At 39.7% G+C, this 26,500-nt stretch overlaps 1 protein-coding gene across 4 annotated transcripts in view; it reads right to left on the reverse strand.

The window, feature by feature from the left end:
• ZCWPW1 (zinc finger CW-type and PWWP domain containing 1) overlaps nucleotides 1–26,500 on the reverse strand; it is a 34,290-nt gene that overhangs the window by 5,787 nt on the left and 2,003 nt on the right. For 2 of the 4 annotated variants that reach the window (XM_089895712.1, XM_089895711.1), the window contains exons 2-15: nucleotides 24,924–25,030; nucleotides 21,153–21,212; nucleotides 20,075–20,328; nucleotides 19,510–19,588; nucleotides 18,317–18,407; nucleotides 17,868–18,025; nucleotides 17,429–17,551; nucleotides 11,581–11,697; nucleotides 10,726–10,846; nucleotides 10,026–10,101; nucleotides 9,514–9,618; nucleotides 8,502–8,585; nucleotides 7,831–7,897; nucleotides 7,321–7,418 (exon numbers count right to left, since the gene is read on the reverse strand). In XM_089895712.1, coding sequence (XP_089751838.1) covers nucleotides 7,321–7,418; nucleotides 7,831–7,897; nucleotides 8,502–8,585; nucleotides 9,514–9,618; nucleotides 10,026–10,101; nucleotides 10,726–10,846; nucleotides 11,581–11,697; nucleotides 17,429–17,551; nucleotides 17,868–18,025; nucleotides 18,317–18,407; nucleotides 19,510–19,588; nucleotides 20,075–20,328; nucleotides 21,153–21,180 — 1,401 coding nt within the window. In that variant the 5' untranslated portion in view covers nucleotides 21,181–21,212; nucleotides 24,924–25,030. Of the gene's footprint in view, nucleotides 1–7,320; nucleotides 7,419–7,830; nucleotides 7,898–8,501; nucleotides 8,586–9,513; nucleotides 9,619–10,025; nucleotides 10,102–10,725; nucleotides 10,847–11,580; nucleotides 11,698–17,428; nucleotides 17,552–17,867; nucleotides 18,026–18,316; nucleotides 18,408–19,509; nucleotides 19,589–20,074; nucleotides 20,329–21,152; nucleotides 21,213–24,923; nucleotides 25,034–26,500 lie in introns of all 4 variants that reach the window. The other 2 variants (XM_022587880.3, XM_089895713.1) reach the window with 2 other exon arrangements.

A 26,500-nucleotide genomic window follows, 5' to 3' on the forward strand; every position in this document is an offset into this window, starting at 1 on the left:
CATAAGAACAGTGAGGACACAGGGAAAACCTCTGCCCGCCCTCAAAACTGAAGATACACAGGCAAATACAGGGAGTCATGCTTATCAGAACATACACTCACAAGCAGAAACCACCAAGAGAACTAGTGTCAGGATAGGAAAACCTCAACAGTAATAAAGGAATTGCTCAGTGTGGACAAGTCTGAGAGTTAAAAACTCCAGGGATACCCAGTCATGGGGGACTTCCAGACTTTTTGTGAGTTTTCCTTCCAGGAGCTCAACCAGATTCTCACAGAAAATATCAGAGAAAAACTCCTTCATGCTTCCAGCAGGGAGAGGGGTAAAGAACCATTTTGAAATATACCAGAGCATTCTGTTCTTCTTAACAAAACCTACCCTCAGGAGAAACCAGCTAACCAAAGCCTAACCTACTAGGGTGTTAACAGAGCCTAACTGTCCTGGGGATAGGGAAACACCCAACTTCAGCCCACTCTAATCACCCCGCCCCACCTAAGGGGGTGGGAAAAAACTAAGCAACACTGTGAAGTTTACAGTCCAGGGGCATAAGTTCATTAATAGACTTAGACCCAATCACAGGATATAGAACACTTCCCCTCCCCTGACACCTTACCACCACATTACTAAAGATATACTTACAGCACATCATGTTTGGCAATCAAGAAAAAAACTACAAGGCATATCAAATGGCAAAAACACAACCTGAAGAGACAGAGCAAGTATCAAAACCAGGGACTTCCTTGGTGGCACAGTGGTTAAGAATCCGCCTGCCAATGCAGGGGACACGGGTTCGAGCCCTGGTCCGGGAAGATCCCACATGCTACGGAGCAACTAAGCCCGTGAGCCACAACTACTGAGCCTCAGCTCTACAGCCCATGAGCCACAACTACTGAGCCCGCGTGCCACAAATACTGAAGCCTGTGCTCCACAACAAGAGAAGCCACTGCAATGAGAAGCCTGCGCACTGCAACAAAGAGTAGCCCCCGCTCCCTGCAACTAGAGAAAGCCCACGTGCAGCAATGAAGACTCAACGCAGCCAAAAATAAATAAATTAATTTTAAAAAAGTATCAAAACCAAACATGCTAGAGAATTATCAGATTGGAAATTTAAAGCAAATATGATTAATATGCACAGGGCTCTGAAGGCTAAAGTAGACAGCATTCAAGAACAGATGAGCAATGTCAGCAAAGAGATGGAAATCCTAAGAAAGAATCAAAAAGAAATGCTGAGGATCAAAAACACTGTAACTAAAATGAAGAGTGCTTTTGATGAGCTTATTGGTAGACTGGTCACAGCTGAGGAAAGAATCTCTGAACTTGAGGATATCTCAAAAGAAACCTTCAAAACTGAAAATCAAAGAGAACAAAGACTGGAAAAAAGAATGCAATATCCAAAGATTGTAGGATGACTACAGAATGTATAGATATGTGTAATGGGAATACCAGAAGGATAAGAAAAAGAGAAATATTGAAAACAATAATGACTGAGAATTTCCCAAATTAATGTCAGACACCAAACCACAGATCCAGGAAGCTCAGAGAACACCAAGAAGGATAAATGCCAAACAGTCACACCAAGGCATATTATTTTCAAACTACAGAAAATTAAAGTCCTGAAAGAAGCCAAAGGGAAAAAAAAATCTTACCTGATATGCTAAGGAAGGGGAGAAAATGGAATCATATAAAAGCTCAATCAAAACCACAAAAGGCAGAAAAAGAATGGAAGACAAAAGCAGGAAGAAAGAACAAGGGCAACAAATAGAAAACAGTAACAAATATTGTAGATAATAATACAACTGTATTAATAATTACTTTGAACATCAACAGTCTAAATGACTGTCTAAAATGACCAATTAAAAGACACAGATTGTCTGAATGGATCAAAAAACAAGACCCAACTATATATTGTCTACAAGAACCCCACTTTAAATATAAAGACACATATAGATTGTAAAAGTAAATGGATGCAGAAAAATATACCACGCTAACACTAATCAAAAGAAAGCAGGAGTGGGCTTCCCTGGTGGCGCAGTGGTTGAGAGTCCGCCTGCCAATGCAGGGGACACGGGTTCGTGCCCTGGTCCGGGAAGATCCCACATGCCGCGGAGCGGCTGGGCCCATGAGCCATGGCCGCTGAGCCTGCGTGTCCAGAGCCTGTGCTCCGCAACGGGAGAGGCCACAACAGTGAGAGGCCCGCGTACTGCAAAAAAAAAAAAAAAAAAAAAGAAAGCAGGAGTAGCTATATGTTAATTTCAGACAGAGCAGACTTCAAAGCAAGTAAAGTTATCAGGGATAAAAAAGTGCATTACATAATGATAAAGGGGTTAATTCTCCAAGAACACATAGCAATCCTTAAAGTGTATGCACCTAACAAGAGAACACCAAACTACATGAGGCAAAAACTGACAGAACTGCAAAGAGAAATAGTTGATTCCACTATCATAGCTGGAAATTTCAACAACCCTCTATCATAAATCGACAGGTTCAGCAGGCAGAAAATCAGTGAGGACACAGTTGAACTCAACGACACCATCAATCAACTAGATATAACTGGCATCTATAGACTACTTTATCCAACAACAGCAGAATACACATTCTTCTCAAGCTCACATGGAGCACTCACCAAGACTGACCACTGGGCCATAAAATACAAATTAACAACTTTAAAAGAATAGAAATCAGGGGCTTCCCTGGTGGTGCAGTGGTTAAGAACCCGCCTGCCAGTGCAGGGGACACGGGTTCGAGCCCTGGTCCGGGAAGATCCCACATACCATGGAGCAACTGAGCCCGTGCGCCACAACTACTGCACCTGCGCTCTAGAGCCCACTCGCCACAACTACTGAAGCCTGTGTGCCTAGAGCTTGTGCTCTGCAACAAGAGAAGCCACTGCAATGAGAAGCCTGTGCACCGCAATGATGAGTAGCCTCCGCTCGCCACAACTAGAGAAAGCTCATGCACAGCAATGAAGACCCAGAGCCGCCAAAAAAAAAAAAAGAATAGAAATCATACTATGTCTGCTTTTATACCACAATGGAATTAACAGAGAGATAACTGGAAAAATCCCAAAACACGTGGATATTAAACAACATACTTCTAAATAACATAGGTCAAAGAAGAAATCTTAAGAGAAATTTTTTAATGTACTGAACTAAATAAAATGAAAATACAACTTATCAAAATTTGTGGGATGCAGTGAAAGCAGTGCTTAGTGGGAAATTTATAGCATTGAATGATATATTAGAAAAAAAGAAAGATCTAAAATCAATGATGTAGGTTTCAACCTTAGGAAACCAGAAAAATTAGAAAAAGAGCAAGTTAAATCCAAAGCAAGCAGAAGAAAATATATAATTAGAGCATAAATCAATGAAATTGAAAACAGGAAATCCATAGGAAAAAATCAACAAAACTAAAAGTTGGTTCGTTGAAATGATCAATAAAATTGATAAGCCTCAGGTAGACTAACTAAGAAAAAAGAGAGAGGAAACAAATTAATATCAGAAATTAAAGAGGCGACATCACTATAGATCCCAAGGATATTAAAAGACTAATAAAGGAATACAACAAAGAATGTTATGCCCACAAATTTGATAACCAAGATGAAACGGACCACTTCCTTAAAAGACACAATCTGCCAAAACTCACACAAGAAGAAATAGACAACTTGAATAGGCCTATATCTAATAAATAAATTGAATCAGTAACTAATATCCTTCTAGAACAGAAAGCACCAGGCCCAGATGGGTTCACAGTGAATTTTACTAAACATTTAGTGAACAGATTATACCAATTCTCTATAATCTCCTTCAGAGGACAGAAGCAGAGAGTATTTCCTAACTGATTCTATGAGGCCAGCATTACCCTAATACCGAAACCAGACAAAGACATTACAAGAAAAGAAAACTATAGATCAATATGTCTGATGAAGAGACGTAAAAATCCTCAACAACATATTAGGCAAATCAAATCCAACAATGTATAAGAAGAATTATACACCATGAACAAGTGAGATTTATCCAAGGCATGCAAGGCTAGTTCAACATTCGAAAATCAATTCATGTAATCCATCACATCAACAGCTAAGAAAGAAAAATCATGTGATCCTATCAATAGATGCAGAAAAAGCATTTGACAAAATCCAACACCCATTCATAATAAAAATTCTCAGTAAATAAGGAATAGAGAGGAACTTCCTCAACTTCATAAAGAATATATACACAAAACCTACAACTAACATCACACTTAATGGTGAGAAACTAGAAGCTTTCCCACTAAGATCAAGAATAAGGCAAGGATGTCCCCTCTCACCACTCCTTTTCAACATCATAGTGGAAGTTCCACCTAATGCAATAAGACAAAGGAAATAAAAGGTATAGAGACTGAGAAGGAAGAAATGAAATTGTGTTTGCAGGTGACATGATTATCTATGTAGAAAATCCAAAAGTATCAACTAAAAACTCTAGGAACTAATAAGTGATTATAGCAAGGTTGCAGGACACAAGGTTATATACAAAAGTTCATCACTTTTCTACATACCAGCAATATAAAATGGAATTTGATATTTAAAAATACATTTATATACCATTCATATTAGCACCAAAAAAATTAAGTAATTAGGTATAAATCTAGCAAAATATACACAAGGTCTATATGAGGAAAACTACAAAACTCCAGTGAATGAAATCAATGAAAAACTAAATAAATGGAGAAATAGTCCATGTTTGTAGATAAGAAGATTCAATATTGTCAAGATGTTAGTTTTTCCCAGCTTGATCTATAGAATCAATGTAACTTCAATCAAAATCCCAGCAAGTTATTCTGTGGATACCAACAAACTGATTCTAAAGTTATATGGAAAAACAATAGATCTAGAATAGCCAATACAATATTGAAAGAGAAGGACAAAGTTGGGGGATTGACCCTATCTAACTTCAAGACTTAGTGTAAAGCTACCATAATCAAGACAGTGTGGTATTGGTAAAAGAACAGACAAATAGGTCAATGGAACAGACTAGAGAGCCCAGAAACAGACCCAGATAAATATAGTCAGCTGATCTTTAACAACGAAGCAAAGGCAATACAATGGAGCAAAGATAGTCTTTTCAACAAATAGTGGTGGAACTACAAAAAAAATTAATCTAGGCACAAACCTTATACCCCTCACAAAAATTAACTGAAAATGTATTATAGATCCCAGTGTAAAATGTAAAGCTATAAAACTGCTAGACGATAACACAGGAGAAAATCTGGATAACCTTGGGTATGGCAATGAGTTTTTATGTACAACACTGAAGGCACAATCCATAAAAGAAATAATTGAGGGGCTTCCCTGGTGGCGCAGTGGTTGGGAGTCTGCCTGCCGATGCAGGGGACACGGGTTCGTGCCCCGGTCCGGGAGGATCCCACATGCCGCGGGGCGGCTGGGCCCGTGGGCTGTGGCTGCTGAGCCTACGTGTCCGGAGCCTGCGCGTCCGGAGCCTGTGCTCCACAACAGGAGAGGCCACAACCGTGAGAGGCCCGCGTACCGAAAAAAAAAAAAAAAAAAGACTCACGATAGAGGACTATTATCTAAAATAAACAAAGACAAATGAACTTATTTACAAAACAGAAATAGACCCACAGACATAGAAAACAAAGTTATGGTTACCAAAGGGGAAAGAGGGGAGGAATAAATTAGGAGCTTGAGATTAACATATATACACTACTATATATAAAATAGATAACCAACAAGGACCTACTATATATCACAATATTTTGTAACAACCTATAAGGGAAAAGAATCTGAAAAAGAATATATATATATGGCACTGAATCACTGTACACATATGAAACTAACATATTATAAATCAACTATACTTCAATAAAATAAAAAATAAAAACATACAAAGAACTCATAAAACTCAACAATAAGAAAATAAACAACTCAATTTAAAAATGGGCCACACACCTTAATGGATATCTCACCAAAGGAGATATACAAATGGCCAATAAGAATATAAAAAGATGCTCCACATCATATGTCATCAGGAAAATGCAAATTAAAACAACAAGATACCACTACACACCTATTAAAATGGCCAAAATCCAGAACACTAACAATACCAAATGCCAGCAAGGATGTGGAGCAATAGGAACTCTCATTCATTGTCGGTGGGAATGCAAAATGGTACAGCCACTTTGGAAGACAGTTTGATGGTTTCTTACAAAACAAAACATACTCTTACCATACAATCCAGCAATTAAGCTCCCTAATATTTACTCCAAAGGAGTTAAAAACTTATGTTCCCACAAAACCATAGGTATAGTGGCTTTATCCACAATTGCTCAAACTTGGAAGCAACCAAGATGTCCTTCTGTAGGTGAATGTATAAATAAACTGTGGTATATCCAGAAAAATACAATATTATTCAGCCAAAAATAATTAATAAATGAGCTATAAGCCATGAGAATACATGGAGGAATCATAAATGCATAGCTGTAAGCGAAAGAAGCTAGTCTGAGAAGGTTACACATACTGTATGATTCCCACTATATGGTATTTCAGAGAAGGCAAAACTATGGAGACAGTAAAAAAAAATCAGTGGTTGTCAGTGGTTAAGGGGTATGGGAGAAAAGGGATGAGTAAATGGAACACACAAAATTTTTAGGGCAGTAAAAATACTCTGTATGATACCATAATGATGGATATGTGTCATTATGTATTTGTCCAGGCCCATAGAATGTACAACACCAAGAGTGAGTCCTAATGTAAACTATGGGCTTTGTGTGATTATGATGTGTCAATGTAGGTTCAGCAACTGTAAACAAACGCACCACTCTGGTGGGATGTTGATAACAGAGGAGGCTATACATGTGTGAGGGCAGGAGGTACACAGGGACTCTCTGTACCTTCTTCTCAGTTTTCCTGTGAACAAAAAACTGCTCTTAAAAAGTCTTTAAATATGAAAAATATATGTATTTTATATGCCTGAAAACAGACTAAGGAAATAAAATAATGAATATCCTAAGTGTTCACAAAGGGAAGAAAGGACAGTGAAGAGAGGCAACTTGCTATTCTCTGAAATTGCTCCAGTAGGAACCAAAGAACTACAGTAGGAACTGAGATTGTAATCAAAAGATAAGTTCCTAGAGATATGAGATATTAGAGAGAATAACTGAGGAAAGAGGAGACTCTCCTTCCCTGAAGACCCCCTAAGAGATAAAACCAGCCAGCCAGTCAGGGCTACTCTGATGCAGGGACAGGACGGTTCCTTAGAAAATATAAATCCATGCTAACCAGATGGCCTACAGCAATCTCCTAAAAGGAATCCCCAAGATCAATCTTACTTTTTTTTGTTGCTCTTCCTCCTCTTCCTCCAACTCTGACTCTTCCTCTTCTTTCTCCAAGCAGGAATCTAAGCTGTTAGCCCCAGAGAGCATTACGTCTAGAACAGGAATAGGAAGGAAAGGCTAAATAATTTATCCGATAAAATAGGTGATGAGTTAGTGGAGCTGATCCCAGAGAATCAGTCTTCTAATTCTGCCTTTCAGGTCCAAGTCACATTTTCTCCACGAAATCTGATCCTAGATTATCATGGTTCCACCCTTTTCAAAGTCCTGTCACTATTCAACATGCACCCTCCCTCCCTACTCCCTTTTTTTCTCCATTCCTCTCTCTACCCATCTGTGCATCCATCCATCCTGGACACTTGGTCAATGGCATTCATGAAGAGCCTCCTATTATAGAATCCAGAACTAGGTTGATGATACTGGATATAAAATAAAAGCTTCAGTTGCTGCCCTCATGAAGGAATCCCTTCCCTCTCTCTCTAGTCTTTAACCTCCTACTTATCCTACCTTTTCCTTCCCCACTGTAGTCAGATCCACTGTATCGGCTCCAGAAACCAAACAGGTTAACCCGCTCCTGAGGGAACCAAGGAACAAAAGCATCATCTACTACTCTCCCAGGGGCTATTTTTGTCCTCTGTCTTCAAGGTTTTTAGTTATAGAATTTGTATTAATATTCCATACCATTTTCACTTGAAATTTCATACTTTCTATCTAGATTTTGTAGAGCTTAACTATTATAATGTTATAATATTATAATATACAATATTATTATAACTTCTTTTTCCAGCTTGTTTATAATTCAGTTAATAACTGGGAAGGGGAAATTCACTGTCATTCTCTACCCCACCCAAAAGCAGAATCTGAGGGTAAAAACTGACTCCACATAAGAGAGAAGATAAGGTACATACATCTGAGACTCGAAGTTAAATAGGTTGGTGGGATTCCCCCTACTAACAGTCCCTGTTTGGACTGAGAAAAGATCCCATTTGTCCAAGGGTAGGGAAAAGAATGGATGATTTAAGGCATCAAGGGAAGCTGGCCTGGGAAGAAAAGACTAGTTCTAGGACTAAGACTGTGTAATGGGGAAGGACAACCGGTTTTCTTCAGTAGGAAATGCATAACTTGCTTTGTGTCCCAAGTCCCAAAGAGAAGCAGGTATGTGATCTAAACTTGCCCACCTGAATACTGATCTGCTCTGCCTCTTGAGCCATCATCAGGGCTGCCCCCAGTTTCTGGCTGAAGTCCTTATTCCTGCACTTTTTCTGAAATGAAAGATTTCAGAAAAGTAACTCCAACAAACTGCTACTCACCAGACATTATCTTTACATTTATTTCCAGTTTCTGGTATTGATATGATACTCCTATTCTTAATCTTTTGAGCTCAGAGACACAATCCCGTCTTATACCCAAACAAACCTTTCATCAATTCCTAGTAAAATTTTCAACCAACATTTTGGTGTCCTCTCCAAAGTAAAGCCCATGGAAATTTGTAAAGGCAAAATTAAAGGAGTTCAGATGACTGTACTTCTAAGCTTCTCACAAGTTTCTTTAGATCCAGCTGCTTCATTTAGTACTCACTGCCTGATTTTCTAAGGTCCCTGAGCTCCTAAACCTCTGCTCATTTGCAAGGCTCATCAAGCCCAAACTGATTATAGGGAAGAAATATTATTTAGTTAATTCAGTGGTTCTCAACCAGGGGAGATTTTCCCCCCCAGAATATATTTGGCAATGTCTAGAGACAATTTTTTGGTTGTCACAGCTAGGGTTAGGGGTCCTACTGGCTAGATGCCAGTAGGATGCCAAGGATGCTGCTAAACCTCCTACAACGCCTAGGAATCCCCTCACAACAAAAAATTATCTGGCCCAAAATGTCAAGTGTCGAGACTGAGAAATCCCAAGTTAATCTGTGCCTTCATTTCTATCACACCTGCTTTGGCTAAACTGTAGAAAACCATGGTCTTTAGGAAGGCCCTCTATCTGCAGACAGGGAAAGAGACTAAGAAAAATCATTATCCTGCTGCAATCCTGGTAGAAAGAAGTGTACCTCATGAATAACCTCACCCTTGCATACTTGGTCAGATACGTACTTTCTCCTCACACAGCTTCCCCTGGGAGAAATCAGGTTTAATAAAGAGAAGATTTAGTTTTTCAAGTTCCCTATATCACAACTGACCCCTGAGGGTTACTCACCACTGCAGCTAACTCCAGGGATAGCTCCTGGAAGTTCTTAAGCATGTTGACTGGGATCCAAGCACGAGAGACTGTTTCTCCAAAAAATGTCACATGGTACTTGGACTGTAATAAAAGATGGTTCTGTTATAGACTCTTGTCCTTCTTCTTGCTTTGGCCCTCTAGCCAGAAAAGGCAGGAGAAGAACTGAGGATTTACAAGGAAGGAGGGGCTGGGCCTTCTCTGTTCCTTTAAACCTGACCCACATATCCCACCTCATTCCATTGTTCTTCCATTCTGACCTCAGGAGTCCTAACCAAAGCATATTTATCAAAACATGAATGTCCTAGTAATGAATAAATTTTAATTAGATACAAATTTGTTTCTATATCTTTTTGTCACTCTAGCTAAGAATCTGTTTCTGCTTGTGTCTGCTGGCTATGTCTATATTTCTAACTCTGTACATCTGTTAGGATGGATTTGTTCATTACTTTGGCCTGAGCACCTACCCACCCTGAATCAGGAGAACTCACTGGCAGGGAATCAAGATGAGATGCAAAAAGAAAATATTCCCCCAGGTCAGGATCAGATTCTACCATGCCTGGCCACCTGGAGAAGACAGATGGGTGTAGGGGGTGGAAGAGAAGGGGTTAGGTGAACAGAACACAAACTCATCAATATACATGTACATAAAAGGGCAATATGTTTTGCAAATAAAGGACCCCCAAAATAGACCCCTCTGTCAACCCTCCACAGTGGTCACTACCAAATGATTGAAGTGACTTCCATCAATGTACAAAGAAGCTCAGAATCTTCCTAGTAAAAATACCTTATCCTTCTAGGCCTTCTGGCAATCCTGAGAACAAAATCTTTTGACTAGGGACATCTCCAAAAAAGAAGCTATTCCACCCTTCCTTGTTCTCTTTACTTTGTATATCTCTCATTTCCCAATGTCTAAAAAAATATCTTAGAGCCACTCTTCTCTTTCTACCCATCCAGGGTAGAACTGTCCAACCCTTTTTTCCAGGGAGATACCACCTCCATCGTGAAACCTCTAGAAAACAGGTTCTTTCAAAGCCTCCAAGCTTAGCACTTTATACTCTCCCTCACCCATGCTCTTTCTAAGGCAGGTATCATCTCCATTATAAATCCCTTCCATTTCCTTCCCTCCCTGCTTGAATCTACCACTCCCAAGTTCATGAAGGATGCTCTGACTCTGCCATAGCGCCCTACCAGGGGTAACCGTATTGCTTGGCCCAGATGATGGATCCTGGGATGTAGGAGGCATAGGCCACTTCATTCTCATGCCCTGTCCAGGTCTCCTCAGGGATATCACAGTGATTATACTCCAAATCTGCCAAAAGAGAGGAGGAATGAAGGGACGGAAAGAGCCTCATAAGGTGAAAATCTGGATGAGGGCAGAGGAGAGGACAAGAAGAAATTGGTATATGCAGCAGGTAGGACCAAAAGGACACCTGGGAGACCCATGAAGGAAATGCAGCCAGAGCCTGGAGAAGTAGGAGAGTTGCCTCGTTATGCTCTGTAGAAAGAGACTCCAAACTTCTACCTACATCCCACGAGTCTGACCCTGCTTCCATCAGTGTAACATAATGAAGGTAATTTCTCTGATATTCTGTTTTCTCATCTGTAAAATAGCTGGGCTAGGCTAGAGCTTCATAATCTCTTTCAAGGAGTTTCAAACATTCTAGAATTCTAAGACACTGAATCTCTCTCACTGGCTTTTCCCCATACATCCCATATCCCTTCCTATCTGCCAACCCAATACCAACAATCTAATCAGATTGACAGGCTCAAACCAATGCTGAAGAAGATGGAATTCACTCAGAACATATGTTTAGATTCCAGGACTCTCCTCACAACATAGCTCTTCAGGGTGTCTTCCTCTAGCCCTTTATGCCAGATTCATCTTGTCATGACAGCAAGATCCCTCCCTCTCCCCAAACACTAACTACAAGGACCCCTGGAGTCCTAACTATACTTTTGTCATATTTAATCTAAAGGATGGAAGCAGGGAAAGAAAGGGACGAACAATAAAAACTGAAAAAAAAAATTTCCACTCCATTCTACCTGTATTCTGGTCACAGGACCAATTATCTGGGAGGACTGAGGGGTCAATGTTCCCACGTAGCCGCCTCCATTTCTCACAGTTTGGGGAGGAACACTGGACCCAGACTAGACATTGACCTGTCACAGGAAAAAGCCTGATATAAGAGACTCAAAAATATGTTCTTCCTCCTTCAATTTAATTAAAATCAATATACTCCCTGCCGCCACCACCTCTGCCAGAAACACAAAGCCTTAGAGATCAACTCATCCAATCCCTAATTTATAAATGGTAAAACCAAAAGCTCAGAGGAGATAACTGACTGCTAAAGATCAGTCCAAATTGGTGGCAAAGCTGAACTTAGAGCCCAGGTCTCACATCTCAATCTTTCTCCTATACCATGCTATCAGCTCTCCTCCCCCAAGGCAGAAAGGAGTGTTTCCTGTACTGACAGTTCTTAAAAAGGTTGTCTGGCATATTTCTGGCTAGTGCCTCATTTCTCTGAGGGCATGTCACTACTAAAAAGTTCTTCTGAAGGACTAACCAGCACCTCTTTTGTGCACAGCATCTGGAGTTCCTGTTTCAACCTCAACAAATTAACCTGACACCAAATCACCAAGTTGCAGCCTTTGGGACCAACAGCTCTGAGTTCACCCCTCTCCAAAAGACAGGTTTAAGCCTATCGTTTCTCAAACTGTTTACTTCAGGCTGTGCTCAATGGCCAAACACTCCTTTTATCCATTACCTTCCAAACTCTCATCCCCACCTTTCTCTATCCCCACATCTTCTAAGTCGACCCAACATCCCACATAGCCTCTCCTCTCTCCCTCCCAAACTCTTCCACTATAGTCTTTGGGATTCCAAACAAAAGCAACAAAAGTCCACATGTCTTCAATCTCTTCTCTGAAATTCTGCCTCCTTTCTGAAATCTGGTGATGCGCTAATGACACTGCCCCAACCTGACCCCACCCCACCGCTGAAGCCCTCTAAGAAGAGCCTGTCCTTCTCACATACCCCACGCCAGAAAGTGGGGTCAGCATCATCCTTACTCCCCATTGACACTTGCAGACCATTACTATCCTCCCTCCTATAAAACCCTCCCTCCTATAAAACCCTCGAGGTCTATGCCATGGGACTACACTGCCCTCTCATCACCCTTGTCACGATGCTGGCATCTGGTTCAGTCTTCTCCTCTCCACCTCCTGCCCTCGTAGATGACCACTACAGCCACAGGAATAAACTCACAAGGCACTCCGTATGTTCTCCTCCATGCCACCTCGGTCACCCCCTCACCTCAGGAACCCACTCCCACCCTGCATGCCACACCCAGTCATCTGCAGGGACCGCACACTCCCCTGAACCACTTATCTAAACCCCTCTCTGATAAAAACGCCCCATTCTTCCACCTTACTTGCTCCAAGACCCCTGTGGCAACTTTAAGTTTATCTAGATCTCCAATCCACTGGCCCCTACCTTTCTCTCAATCTAGTAGCAATTAAGATTAATTATTTTTCTTCACTCTGTACTTACGCAGGTTTGATTTCCTTAGATTCTCTTGCAGACATCAACAACTCTCTTTCCCTCTGTCCTTCCTCCCGCCCAGCTAGCAAACACAATTCTGAATGAACCCATTCTCCTTTTTCTGTGCCTATACTCATTTGACTGAGCATTGCTAGAGAAAAATCACTGACCAGCCACCTAGGTATACTATATATTCACAGCTAACAATATCAACCAATATGTTTCTCTAGTTAGTTCACTCTCCCACTGTCAAATTTTACCTTGAATGCCGAAACATAAGGGATGCCCTCCATCCCACCAAACTCATCCCTCAGAAAAGCAGTTGGCTTACATTTGGGTCCCTTCACAATATCTCATATTATGGATCACCTTCTCAATTACTTTATTTTGAAGAATAAAGTACTGGTTGAGAATGATATATTAGTCTGAAAAGACAGTTTCCAATGATAGTTTTGGATGTTTACAGAGGTGACCTGGAAAGACTAGAAAAAGAGTGGGGGAAAGGGCCAGGGACCATAAAAGTGAACAGAGATCAATCAAATAAACGGTGGTTGTAAAAATAATGAATATTAAAGAGGAAATGAGTGGGGGAAAATCATCCTAATGCTATAAAACTAGATATTTATGGTTTAGGATGAACTTTCCAATGACAGTTTTTAAAGACATACAGTTCCTTAAAGTTTCCTCTCAAGCGACTTAGAAGAGGTGTTTGAAAACAGTGTCTGAGGCTCACGATGTGGCTCTGTGATAATGAAGGCTGATGTCATAGACACAGGTCAAGAGCATTTCAGTTGACTGCTCATTCTTGAAACACTAGCTTTCTTGGGTTCTGTGATCTCTCATTCTCCCGTTTCCCCATCCCATCTTTCTGGTAACTCCCTCCTCATTCTCTTTTACTGAATTCTCCTCGCTCTCTGTCCAATCTCTAAATCCCTGAGTTGGAGTTCCAAAGCCTAATCATGGGTCTTCACTCCCCATGCTGCACTTTCTCCTGAGGCCGGCTCATCCATTCCCTCAGCTTTGAAATCCACTTTCACACCTGACAACACACAGAAGTACGTTAACAGCCTCTGTTCTGAGCTCCCGGTTCCTATAGCCATCTTGCTCTTTGGTATCTCTATCTGGATGTCTCACAACGATCTCAAACCTAATGGGCCCAAACCCAAATGCTTGATCTTATCCTACAGAACTGTCTTTTCCCACCTCCTTTCACATAACTGCTCAAGCCAGAAGCCAATCATCTTTGACAAACCCTCTCCTCTCTCTCACCTCCCAATATCCAGCTCATTACCAAGTTCTGATAATTTTACCTCTAAAATATATCTTAAAACCATTCACTTCTTGTCTCCTGCATCATCCTAATCCAAGCCACCAAAATATCTAATCCTAGCACTAACTTCCTAGCTGGTCTACTCTTGTCTCCCCATACTCCATTCTCCAATTAATCACCAAAGGGGTACTTTTAAAACATCAATTTGATGATGTCACTTCCCTGGTTAAAACCCACCAGGGGCTTCCCACTACACTTAAGATAAAATTCTCACTTTGTAACATGGTCTTTGATCTAGCCACTGCCTACCTCCTTACATTTATCCAGAGCCACTTTCCAGCCTTGCTTCCCTTGCTCTCTGAATCCCAATTATACCAGCTTTCTTTTAGTACCTGGAGTAAGACAATCTCCACCTTACCTAAAACTGTCTCCTACGCTTCACTTCGCTAACTTCTAGTCTTGCTCCAGGTTTCAGCTTAAATGTTATTTCCTTACAAATGCTTTCTCTAGCTGACCCAATCTTAATTAGGTCTCCACCATTTCCTCTCATGACATTCTTTTCCTTCCCTTCACAGAACTTAATGCACATTTTATTTACTGGATACTCCCTTTCTACTTCCTGCTCCAGGAGCACCCACCTCTCCTTGGCAACTGTGAAAAACAGGAAGAGTGGTTCATTAATAGGAAGAGGCTTACACAGTCACTACAACCACAATTCAACTCACGAGCACTGCCAAAGGAGTGAAATTCCATCTCCCAGTCTAAAATCTATCCCTCGTCTTAATACTGAGAGTTACAGATGGAACACTACTACCCAGACCACACCCGACTGCCCAAATTAGACTTATACCTCCAGCTCTTTATACTGATTGCCATGTCATTACAACACGAGGAGTGGTTTACTGCCCTAGACTACCTTGTTTCGTACCTGCATAGTCTTCCTAGAGTTTTCTTTCCAGTAGGTACAAACCATATTATTCTTCTATAATCCAAATTATATATATATGTATATACACGCATGCCTATTAGACACCAGCTGACCGTTTAGTCCACTGTTCCTTAACCTTAGGGTTCTGGTTTTTGGGTTTTTTTCTTTTTTGGTGCAAGCCTGTTTTCCCCCAGATTAAGTCTACTTATTTTCAAAATTTTAAACATACTAATATATTGTATGATCTATTTTATTTATCATACTAAAATTTCCCAATATTACCAAGGTTATTTCACACAATGTATTTGTTTGTTATCTATCTAGCACACTAAAACTGTAAATTCTATGACAGCAAGGATTATCTATTTTGTTCACTAATATATTTCTAGTACCCAGCACAATGCCTGGCATATAATATAAGGCATTAAAAACTATTGTTAAAAGAATAAATAAATCTATATGCATCCTTATTTCCCTCCATCCAATCTGAAAGGCTGGGTCCTTTCAGACTCAAAATAAACCCTCTGGTTCTCTTCTCATTCTCTTCTTTAATCGCTCCCTCTCTATAAACAATTTTCCCTCAGCATATAAATATGCTGACAATAAAGAGGGCAAGTGTCTTTCTTTTAAAAGAAAGCTAAAAAAAAAAAGAAAGAAAAATCTTCCATCTACTTTATACCCACTCCCCTTTATTTACTATTTTTTCCCTCCTAGTTTTCACATTTAAACTAATTGAAAAAAGTATCTATTCTTCAACCAACAATAACCTGCCATTCACCCTCACCAACCCCTATGGTTGCTCTAATCAACCCTAATGATTTCCTAACTGTGATATCTGTTGATTTTCAAATCTTTATTCTTTTTGTTATCTCTGTAGTAGCATTTAACATGGCTAAACACTCCCTCTTTCTTGACATCCTCTCCTCCCCTGGAATCTGTGATACCACACTCTCCTAGTTTTCCTCCTACCTTTCTGAGCTTTCTCTTAGTTCTTCTTAGCTTTCTCCCTGGGTACCTCTTCCTCTGCTCAACCCTAAACATTATGCTCCCCCAGGGTTTTTATCCAATGTTCCCTTTTCACTCTACACCCTCTTCTTGGAAAATTTCATCTATTCCTATTGATGCAGATGACTCCCGAATCTGTATCTCCGAGAGCCCAGACCCCTTTCTTGAGCTCTAAATCTCATCACAGACCCCCTAACTCAGGCAAAGCTCAATCCATCATCTTCAACTTGCTCTTTCTTCTATATTTTCCACTTCAGATCATGATTCTTCATCCACTCAGTCACTCATGCCGGAAAACAGGACCATCCTAGAGGCCTCACTCTTCTTCAGCTCTCATACCCAGCAGCAATCGTATCATATTGATCTTGCATCCTAAAGATCTCTATTTTATCTCTTCCTCTTCACTACTATTGTCTGTCTTCCTTGCCTGGATAATTATTTCTATGGGTCTAGTCTTTCTCCTGCCAATCCATCTTCCATGCTAGTGTCAGAGCAAGCTTTCTAAAATGCAAATCTTATCAAGTTTTGCCTACTTAATGTCAATCGTTCCTCTTTACTTTTAAAATAAAATCCAACTTCCTTAGCCTGACTTGTAAGGTCCTTTAAGATCTGGGGCTTACTTGCCTCTAACCTTATCTCCCCCATCCCTACAACCTCCTACTCCCCAAAATACCCAAAAGCTACAAACATTAGCCCTCCTCCATTACTCTGCCAATAATTATCACTCTGACCCCCATTCCCACCTTAGTTCGTCTGACTAAATTATACTTCAAGATCTGGCTCAAGTGATATCTTTTTCTTGGAAACTTTTCCAGGACTACTCCCAATTTGTAGCTTTCTTGTTGGCCTTCCTCACAAGCTTCTCTCGCGCGGGACAGGCTTATATTTGTTTCCTCTGCATTTACTCAGTACCTCTTAAAATGCCTAGAATTTAGCAAGCACCAAACACCTGTGGATTATATGACTTAATAACTGAATGAATGAAATAGTTCTCTCTCTTCCTCAGCACCACATCCTCTAACAAGCAGCTGTGAGGGATAAATTATAGTCTTTGCAGAATTTCCTCTAACATCCTAACCCTTACCTCTCTCCTCCACCTCCAATTTTCAAGCCCAAGGTAGGTTTTTCAAACCATGGTTGAACTCACCAAAACCACTTCCCTCTCCTTTTTGTTGGTCCCTGATCTGAGAATGATCCTGAACTGTTTTCTTCAGTTGGTCTTTCTGCCTGTGCTCATGTCCACTTTGGGCTTTCTCCATTTTCTCATTTTCTGGGAAGATAAAAGAAAACACATGAGCCATGCCGCTGAGCCTGTGCGTCTGGAGCCTGTGCTCCGCAAAAGGAGAGGCCACAACAGTGAGAGGCCTGCGTACCGCAAAAAAAAAAAAAAGAAAAGATTGTAGGGTAGAGAGATGAAGAAGAGAATCTTTGTAGATAGCAGAGGTCAGTTAAAGAAGGAAGAAGAATCATAGCTCAATAGTTTCAAGTCTTGGGCTGAAAATTCTCAGTATGCCCACTGTCCAATTCCCTAATTTCATGGAGTAAGTACTTGAGCCAGGTGTCAAAATGTATCTGACTATACTTACGAGCGGCCTTCTTTCTTTTGCTTAAGGAGAGTTTATTGAATTTCTTCTCAGAGGGTGCAGGATCTGGCTGGCCTGGCTTAGATGTCTTTATATCAGGGATTACTCCACCTTCGTGAGAGGCTGAAATCTCTAGAATATGCGGTACCACTACCCTCTCTCTGCAAATAAGATTTTTAATTAAAAGGTATAAAGGGGCAATTTGTAGTACCCCTCTTTTGAAAAAACCCAAGGATAAAAGTTAGGAGGACAGAAGAATTGTAAGCTCTCTATGGCCTCCTGAGGTCATTTTATCCATCTACTAGCCTATTTTTCCCAACTCAAGTATCTTTCCTGAGATGAGAGAAAGCTATAGAGATATGAAAAATGACTACATAGATAGATAGATGGATAACCATTTATCAATATTAAGTCTACCCTGTGATCAACTCTCCTCACTGGGATAAACTTACCCATCAGCATTATTATTATCAGTAGTAGAAGAAGCAATTCCTGGTTCCTTGTCTAACTGGGTACATCTTGTAGGCTGGGCACAGGAAGTCTCTGCAAAATCGAGGCTAGATGCCATCCCTCCCAAAACAAAATACTATAAGCAGAGAAGCAATTAAAGAAAACAGCTACTCCATTATTTCCAAACTGTAAATTTTCATTAAAATATCTCCCATCAGTTGCCTGGAAGAGCTTACCTTTGGACTTTTGCCACACCATAGAACTTTCAAGTTTTTTTTTTCTTTTTTTAATATTTATTTATTTATTTATTTAGTTGTGCCAGGTCTCAGTTGCAGCAGGCAGGGTCCTCAGCTGTGGCTCACAGTCTACTTAGTTGCAGCTCACCGGCTCCTTAGTTGCGGCATGCATGTGGGATTTAGTTCCCCAACCAGGGATTGAACCCGGGCCCCCTGCATTGGGAGCGTGGAGTCTCAACCACTGTGCTACCAGGGAAGTTCCAACTTTCAAGTTTTTTAATTCTCAGGAAAAACTACAAATCTATATCCTTCTGCAAGCCTTTCCAGATTGATTTGCCTATTCTAGGACAGCCAGGTAATGTTAATTTTATTTTGTGTACATAACAGAAATTTTATGTACCATGTTTTATATCATTTGCTCCTCAAACTTTCTCTAGGAATGGAAGTATACCTAAGAATAGCTGAAAATGTCAAATCACTGTCCTTAGCCTCATGACCTTATGGAGAAGGCCTCACGACCTATGCTATAGAGTTCCTTATTCTAAAATCAAATTCCTGAGCATATGTTAAAGCAGTATTAGAAACAGAAATATACAAGGGGAGATGGAGATGGAGACTAAGTTCTTCAAATCTGGGAAAAATAATTTATCTTTTCTATGAAGACTGTAAACATATAGAAATAAATTTAAATTACATTTTAAAAATCTAGATGAAACTATTTTTATATTCTGAAGTCAATGTAATCTACTTTTCTAAAAGTCTGTACCCTCTGTCTAAGGTGGTTTAGCTATAGTCCTGTTGATAGAAGATGAAGTATTTAAAACTATTTCAAAGTCTCATCTAATATTTCCTTACTTAGAAAGATGGAGGGAAGGAGAGACGCTATCGACTTACTCTACCCCTCAGATAACAATTTCTTGGCCAAACTGAAACTCTTTTACTCTCACTATAAGCCATACCCAAGCACTCCTGGAGGGACTTCTGTAGCACAATCTGGACAAGCTCCTCAAATTCTGCATTTGTAAGAGTTGATTTTCCCTGCAGAGAGAAGGGTAGGGGAGAAAAACTGCTCATCTTTCCCCAGTCCTCCTCTGTGACTAGTCAAGGAAGCCTCCTTTAGATGAGGCAGTAAGTTCACAAGACTGAGAGCATAAAGTCAACCTAAGGATTCCATAAATTCTATCCCAGATCTCCTGGGAGTAAAGGAGTCAAAGAAAAGGAAAAAGTTTATAAAATTTCTGTCTACTTCTACTCTCACCTCCATCCCACCTCAGCCCCTCCCTGCCCAGTATGCCCTGCTAAACGCTTTCATCAAAACACTTTTTACCTCTTAGAGAAGAAAATAGAAGCCCCAAAAAGAAATCAAAAACTGAAACTACAGGATGAATTTTCCCTGTGGGATTTACTACATTCAAATTTATGTTATAAATATTTAAATGTCTTCTGAAATGAAAAGATCCTGTTTGCCCAGGCTGGGTGACTAGGAGAAACTGTCCCACTAGAGCCCATCATTGTGATTTTTACCTTTTCTTTCTTCTCTGCTTTCTTGTTGTCTTGAGCCTTTCCTTTTAGCTCCTGGCCACTGCCTGTACCATTCTCTTTGGTTGTTTTCTGCTTCTTCTTCTCTAACCTGGCCTTTAGCAGGCTTGGCCTGGTCTCTGCCTCTGGGGAACTGATTCCCAGGATCTCCTCCTTCGATGAGTTAAGGTTATAGGGCATCAGGCTATGCAGTTTTTGTGCAGGTGGGGCAAAGGTCTTCTTTGGTCCCTTCCCGAATTCTGAAAGAAATTTGATCATCAAATGGAATTTATGAAATATAGAATCTAACACAGAAATTGCCAAACACTGCCACTGACTGACCATATCAGAATTATCTGGATATGAAATATTAATAATATAATATGAAATATTAATAATATTATAATGAAATATTATAATATGAAAAATAATAAAGTATTATTTAACAAATTCAGATTCCTAGGCCTTCCTTCCCCAACCCTCCCAGCCCCCCACCCTCTCATCCCTGCCCTAAGATTCTGATGAAGTAGTTTGAAGTGAGGCCCAAGAATCTGTAATTTTACGAGGCTATCGAGATGATTCTGATGCACTACCAGGTTTAAGAACAACTGAGTAAGTCAAACGTGATAAATATAAGTATGCAGGAAGCTGAATTATTCAAATGTGAATTTTTTTTTAATTTGCTTGTTTTAACTTTGCACAAAATTTTAGGGGAAATTAGAGAAATTTTTAAAAACCTAGTCAAAATCTACAAACGATGCAATGAAAATTGTACTGATCCTCCCAGGTATAAGTAATGTATCTTTCTTCTGAGCTTCCATAATACTTTGTACCTGTCCTGTGGCATTTACCACATTCAAATTTATGTTTTAAATATCTAAATGTCTCTTCTCTCCCTACGAGTTCATACATTTCTTGAATAAGACTGTTTATAAGTCAAATGTATTTCACTCAAAGTGTCTAGAAAAGTAGTAACTTTAACAAAGTGGACATGAAATACATGTGAATTGAGCTTCCCTTTGGGGGGAAAGGTGTCCAGATGACCAACGGCTGAGAAAGAAGAGGAAAGTGACTCTTGACTCACCTTCTTTACTCTGCAAGGTTGTCATCATTCAGCTCAGAAGCTACACTTTTCTTTATGCCTCTGTTAGAAAAAAGAAATGAACTGCTACTACTCTGAACGTGATTTTTCAAATTTTATTGAAGCCTAGTTGATTTACAATGTTCTGTTCATTTCTGCTGCACAGCAAAGTGATTCAGGGAAACTTATATATATTCTTTTTCATATTCTTCATCATTATGGTTTATCACGGGATACTGAATATAGTTCCCTGTGCTATACAGTGCTGATCGAACATGATTTTTTTTTTTTTTTTTGCGGTACGCGGGCCTCTCACCGTTGTGGCCTCTCCAGTTGCGGAGCACAGGCTCCAGATGCGCAGGCTCAGCGGCCATGGCTCACAGGCCCAGCCGCTCCGCCGCATGTGGGATCCCCCCAGACCGGGGCATGAACCCGTGTCCCCTGCATCGGCAGGCGGACTCTCAACCAGTGCGCCACCAGGGAAGCCCTGATCGAACATGATTTTAAACTTTCTCCTCTACCTGTCTTCTTGGGTTCAGGGTCTCTTTGCCTGGGACACTTGAACTACATTTTCTGCCTTCTTGATTACAATTCTACTCCTCAGCAGTGCCAATTACATGCTGGAGGATAATAAAAGTTGCTGTTTTAAAGATCAGCAACAATCCTTAGTGTTTTAAGTGCCTAGAACCATGTGCAACATGAGGTAGGCACTTGTAAGTAGGTAGAAATGATAGTGGTAGTGATGTGTTAAAAAACAAAATTCAGGGGCTTCCCTGGTGGTACAGTGGTTAAGAACCCGCCTGCTAATGCAGGGGAAACGGGTTCGAGCCCTGGTGAGGGAAGATCCCACATGCTGCGGAGCAACTAAGCCCGTGCACCACAACTACTGAGCCTGTGCTCTAGAGCCTGCATGCCACAACTACTGAGCCCACCCACCTAGAGCCCATGCTTGGCAACAAGAGAAGCCACCGCAGTGAGAAGCCCGCACACCGCAACAAAGAGTAGCCCCCGCTCACCACAACTAGAGAAAGCCCGCGTGCAGTGATAAAGACTCAACGCAACCAAAAAAAGTAAATTAAAAAAAATTCAACTGAGTAAATTTTGAGGATCTTATTGGCTTTATTCAACAATTCACGAATTGGGCAGCATCCAATCTACCAGATAGACAGGAGCTCCAAGGAGCTATACAAAATTAAAGACTTTTACAGGCAGAAGGGAGCAGGAACAAGGAAGTAATACTAGGCAAAAAAAAAAAAAAAAAAAAAAAAAAAGCAGGTTGGTCATACAAGGTTACTTTCCTTTAAGGGACTACTGGAGTCTATCAGGCAGATTACCCAACTAGTGATGATCAGGCAATTCCTGACTGACTGGTTTAAGATTCCATTTCTGGGAGACCTAACATGGTAATTAAGTTGTCTTGGTTTAGTGACTTGGGGCTTAGCATAAGCAACCCCATTTGGTGCCTCTTGTTAAAGCAAGACACGTTTTTAACAGCCAGAAGTATAAATAGTAGCAGAGTAGTGGTAGTAGGGTGTGGACAGTCCTGGGAGTTAAACAGTGAGAGTTTTCTTCAGAGGGATAACCTCATTTCACAAGGTTCTCCTGAATACTTAAAAGACAAATAACCTATAAATTCTCCTACCTAATTCAGACATCCCTATGCATAGAGAACCCCCCTTATTAACATCACTATAATGTATATCTTCCCTTTACCTAGATCTTCTAGTCTAATAAATTTCCGAATGTGCTGGATTCTCGCAATTTCTATTCATGGCTCAGAAATATTTAGTAATCAGCAGAGGTCCCCAGAGAAGCTAGTAATAAGAATCTAGCATATTCACTCTATATCCATAGTTTATCTGTAGCTATCTACTCACAGATGTTCTACAGATGTAGAACACAGATGTTCTATATCAGCATGCTTCATTATTTCTACCAAAGTTGTGACTAATAATAATAAATAACACTTATTGAGCACTCACTATAATCTTTGAATATGCCATCTCATTTAATTCTCCCAATAAATCTATGAGATTGATACCATTTTACATTTGGGGAAATTGAGGCTTAGAGGGATTTAGAGACATTAAGTAATCGATAAAGTGGTAAAAATCAGGATTAGAATCTGTCTGATTTATAAGTTTGCGTTATGAATTGTGCTACACTACATCCCAACCGTCTAGTTCAGTAGTTCAGTGCTTCACAATAACTTTAATATCACAGCACACATGTAAAGCATACATTAAAAGTACACATTGAAACACAGAAAATATTTCTAGGTACTCTAGGGTAAAAGGACCAGGCTGCCCACATCCATATACAACTGAGGGATGGGAGTGGGGGGCCTCCAGCCACACTAAAGGCTGAAGAGGTTAACATCTCTACACAGCTATAAGTCATTTGTGACCCAGCACAGTGCCAAGACTCATCTTGTGATGTTCCAAGAACTTGTACATTTTTCCAGTTTTCACTTTCCACCATTAATATTATTTCTACCCAGCTGTGGTTTGCCCAAAACCTCAGTGTTAATACATGGTAGAGTCAAGATGAACCCAGGTTTTGGCTTCTAAATTCTAATAACATGTCTGTTCTTCTCAGTGATCTTATTTCTGGCTGTTGGTTTTGAGTGCTTTGAAGGCCCTGGACCTGAAACTCAACCTTCCTACGCTGCCATCTCCCACTATAAAGAGATCCAAAAGCAGCATAAAATGGATCTTTGGGTTCATACAGTCTTCCCTCTAAAGGGGCTGAAAATTTTACGACCCTCAAATGGCCAAGCTAAACACTCAGTTGTTCAGGGTGTAGAATTCCTCCCTCCAGATCCCAAGATGAATTCAAAAGGTACTGGAGACTTGACTTAGTGTGGCCACAGCATGGCTGAATATAAAGTATTTTTAATTTTTTTTTGGTATTTTTCTGTTCCTTTTCTTCATCCCATAAATGCGAATAATTGATATGCGCTATTCTGCAGTAACTACTTTTCCTATATATTAAGGAGCACATTTTATCATTGTTTCCATCTTAACTTTTCACCACCAACTCCCAAACTTATTTGACACTGGAAAAAAAGCAAGTGGGACACTGGGGGAGAATCACTGCAGCAAACTGGTCCCTTCTTTACGATAATCCTAAATAGAAGCTAGAAACTGGATAAAGTTAGGCTGCAAAAGGAATAATAATAATAAATGACACACATATCTTCTCCCAGACTCTAGAATTCCAAAAATGATCCTGAGAAGTCCCTATGAAGACAATCAGAATTATAAAACTATACTAAATGAGAAAAACAAAATGAAAATTAGTGTACCTGAGATGACAAAATTTGATTTTTTTAAATGTTCATCTATATAAGATCCTTGTGTATCCGTAAACTATCTCTGGAAGAATACACAAGAAACTGACAAAAGTGTCTCAGCAGACTGAAAATGGGTGGCTGGGGGTGGAAATGAGCTCTCTACTGTACCCTCTTGTGTAACTCTAGCATTTTATACATATACCACCATTTCAAAGTGATTTTTTAAAATAAAAAGAGTATTTTAATCAACCTAAAAAGGCAAAATTTTTCCAATATTTAGTTTCAAATCATTATCTAAACCTATACTGACCTCTCTAGGCAAAAGTGTGTTACTGGAGCCCCAAGCAACTAGATAAAATTGTGGATCATTGTTGAGTTAATAAGATGTAGTAAATATACAAGCAGCAATGAATACTGGTTTTCCTTAACCTACAGTGAGGGTGTGATGAAGAACATTACTTTTAAATAAAATCTCTAACCTGATCAATAGAGAAGGGAAAATCTAGAAGTCACCGTCTGACAAGTCAGGTCTCTGCTCCTCTGTTTCAGGCGAAGTATTTTCTTCCACAATAACGAATGTTGAAATCTACTTCAGAGAGAGAAAAACAATTTTAAGGAAGTTAATAAATATACAAAATACCACCAACTTTCACCTGGCCAGCTACGAAATGACTGGGGGCTCTAGACCCAGGAATAACATTTGAGGTTTTAATTTCTTTTTTCTGACCTTAGATGAAAAAAGAGAGACAAAAAAATCCAATAAAGCTTTAAGTGTGAAAGTAACAGAAAGTTCCATAACCAGATCCTAACTACTGAACTGACATAAGAAAGAAGGGTGAATAAGGAGGGGAAAATAACTTAGAAATAATAAAAGGAACCAAGGGAAGGTGAATGAGCTATTCCAAAAAATAGTTTTCTTTCATTTAGAACACTAAAAATCATGACACTGATTATAGAATGAAATCACCTAGCTCAGCAGATCTCAAAGTGTGATCTAAAGACCCCTGAGGGCCCCCTCCCTTTTTCAACTACTTATCTGTGTTAGGCTGGGTTTTCTCATACTCTTCAACCAAAACAAGATATCATAACAGATTGAATTCAGAAACAGATGAAAATCCAGCCAGACATGAAAGAGATTTGCAGAAATGTAAAACACCATTCTTCATACTAAATTTTGTTTCATTTAGGAAAATATATTTTCATTAAAATATTATCTACGTTAACATGTAATGGGTTTATTATTGTTATTTTAAAATTAATAAATAAATGTTTAATTTTTTTCTCAGTTTAATTTCTAATATACTAGTATCAATAGATCCATAAATAGATATAAACCAATGTTTGGAATCCTTCATAATTTTTAAGAGTATAAAAGGATTCTGAGACCAAAATGTTTGAGAACTGATCTAGCTAAATAAATTCAGTCTTGTCAATATTTTTCAAAAAGCATTAATCCTCCTCTCCCTTCCCCCCATTTAGAATATGTTCACAAATTTCTCCCCTCTTAAGTATCCAAGTATTCCCTCTTTATATTGTTCCTGGAATCCTTGGTCTAAAAGAACAAAAGAAACCCTTTAGAATTGTCCTCTAACACAGACTCCGTGAGCCTCAAAAAACTGTATTTAAAGACTGTATTTTGGGGAAAAAAAAAGACTATGCTTTGAGCAAAGAACAAGAAAGATCGAGTTTCTGTTCTCACTGAGCTGACATTCTAGTGGGAGTAGATAGACACATACAAAAATAAGTAAATATATATTGTAAAATAAATAAATAAAGACTATATTTTGGGAGCAGTTTTCTCAGGGTTACTTGAGATGCTGCCTCCCAGGCTTGAAGTCCTCAGTATGGCCACCAGATAAAACATAACTCTTAAATAAATAAATAAAGACTATATTTTAAATATCCTTTAAGCTGGAGTTTGATTTCTTTTTGTCTTAATGTCTAACGGTATGTAGATCCCTGCTCATTATCATTCCTCCGTCAGTAAGAGTTATTTTTCTCTTTCTCTCTTCCTTCCTTCCTGTCTCTTTCTTCCTTCTTTCTCTCATGTGCACTC

Source organism: Delphinapterus leucas, chromosome 15, assembly GCF_059928025.1.
Source record: "Delphinapterus leucas isolate spDelLeu-1000000601 "Yukka" chromosome 15, BTC_Dleu_Yukka2, whole genome shotgun sequence".
Lineage (NCBI taxonomy): Eukaryota > Metazoa > Chordata > Mammalia > Artiodactyla > Monodontidae > Delphinapterus > Delphinapterus leucas.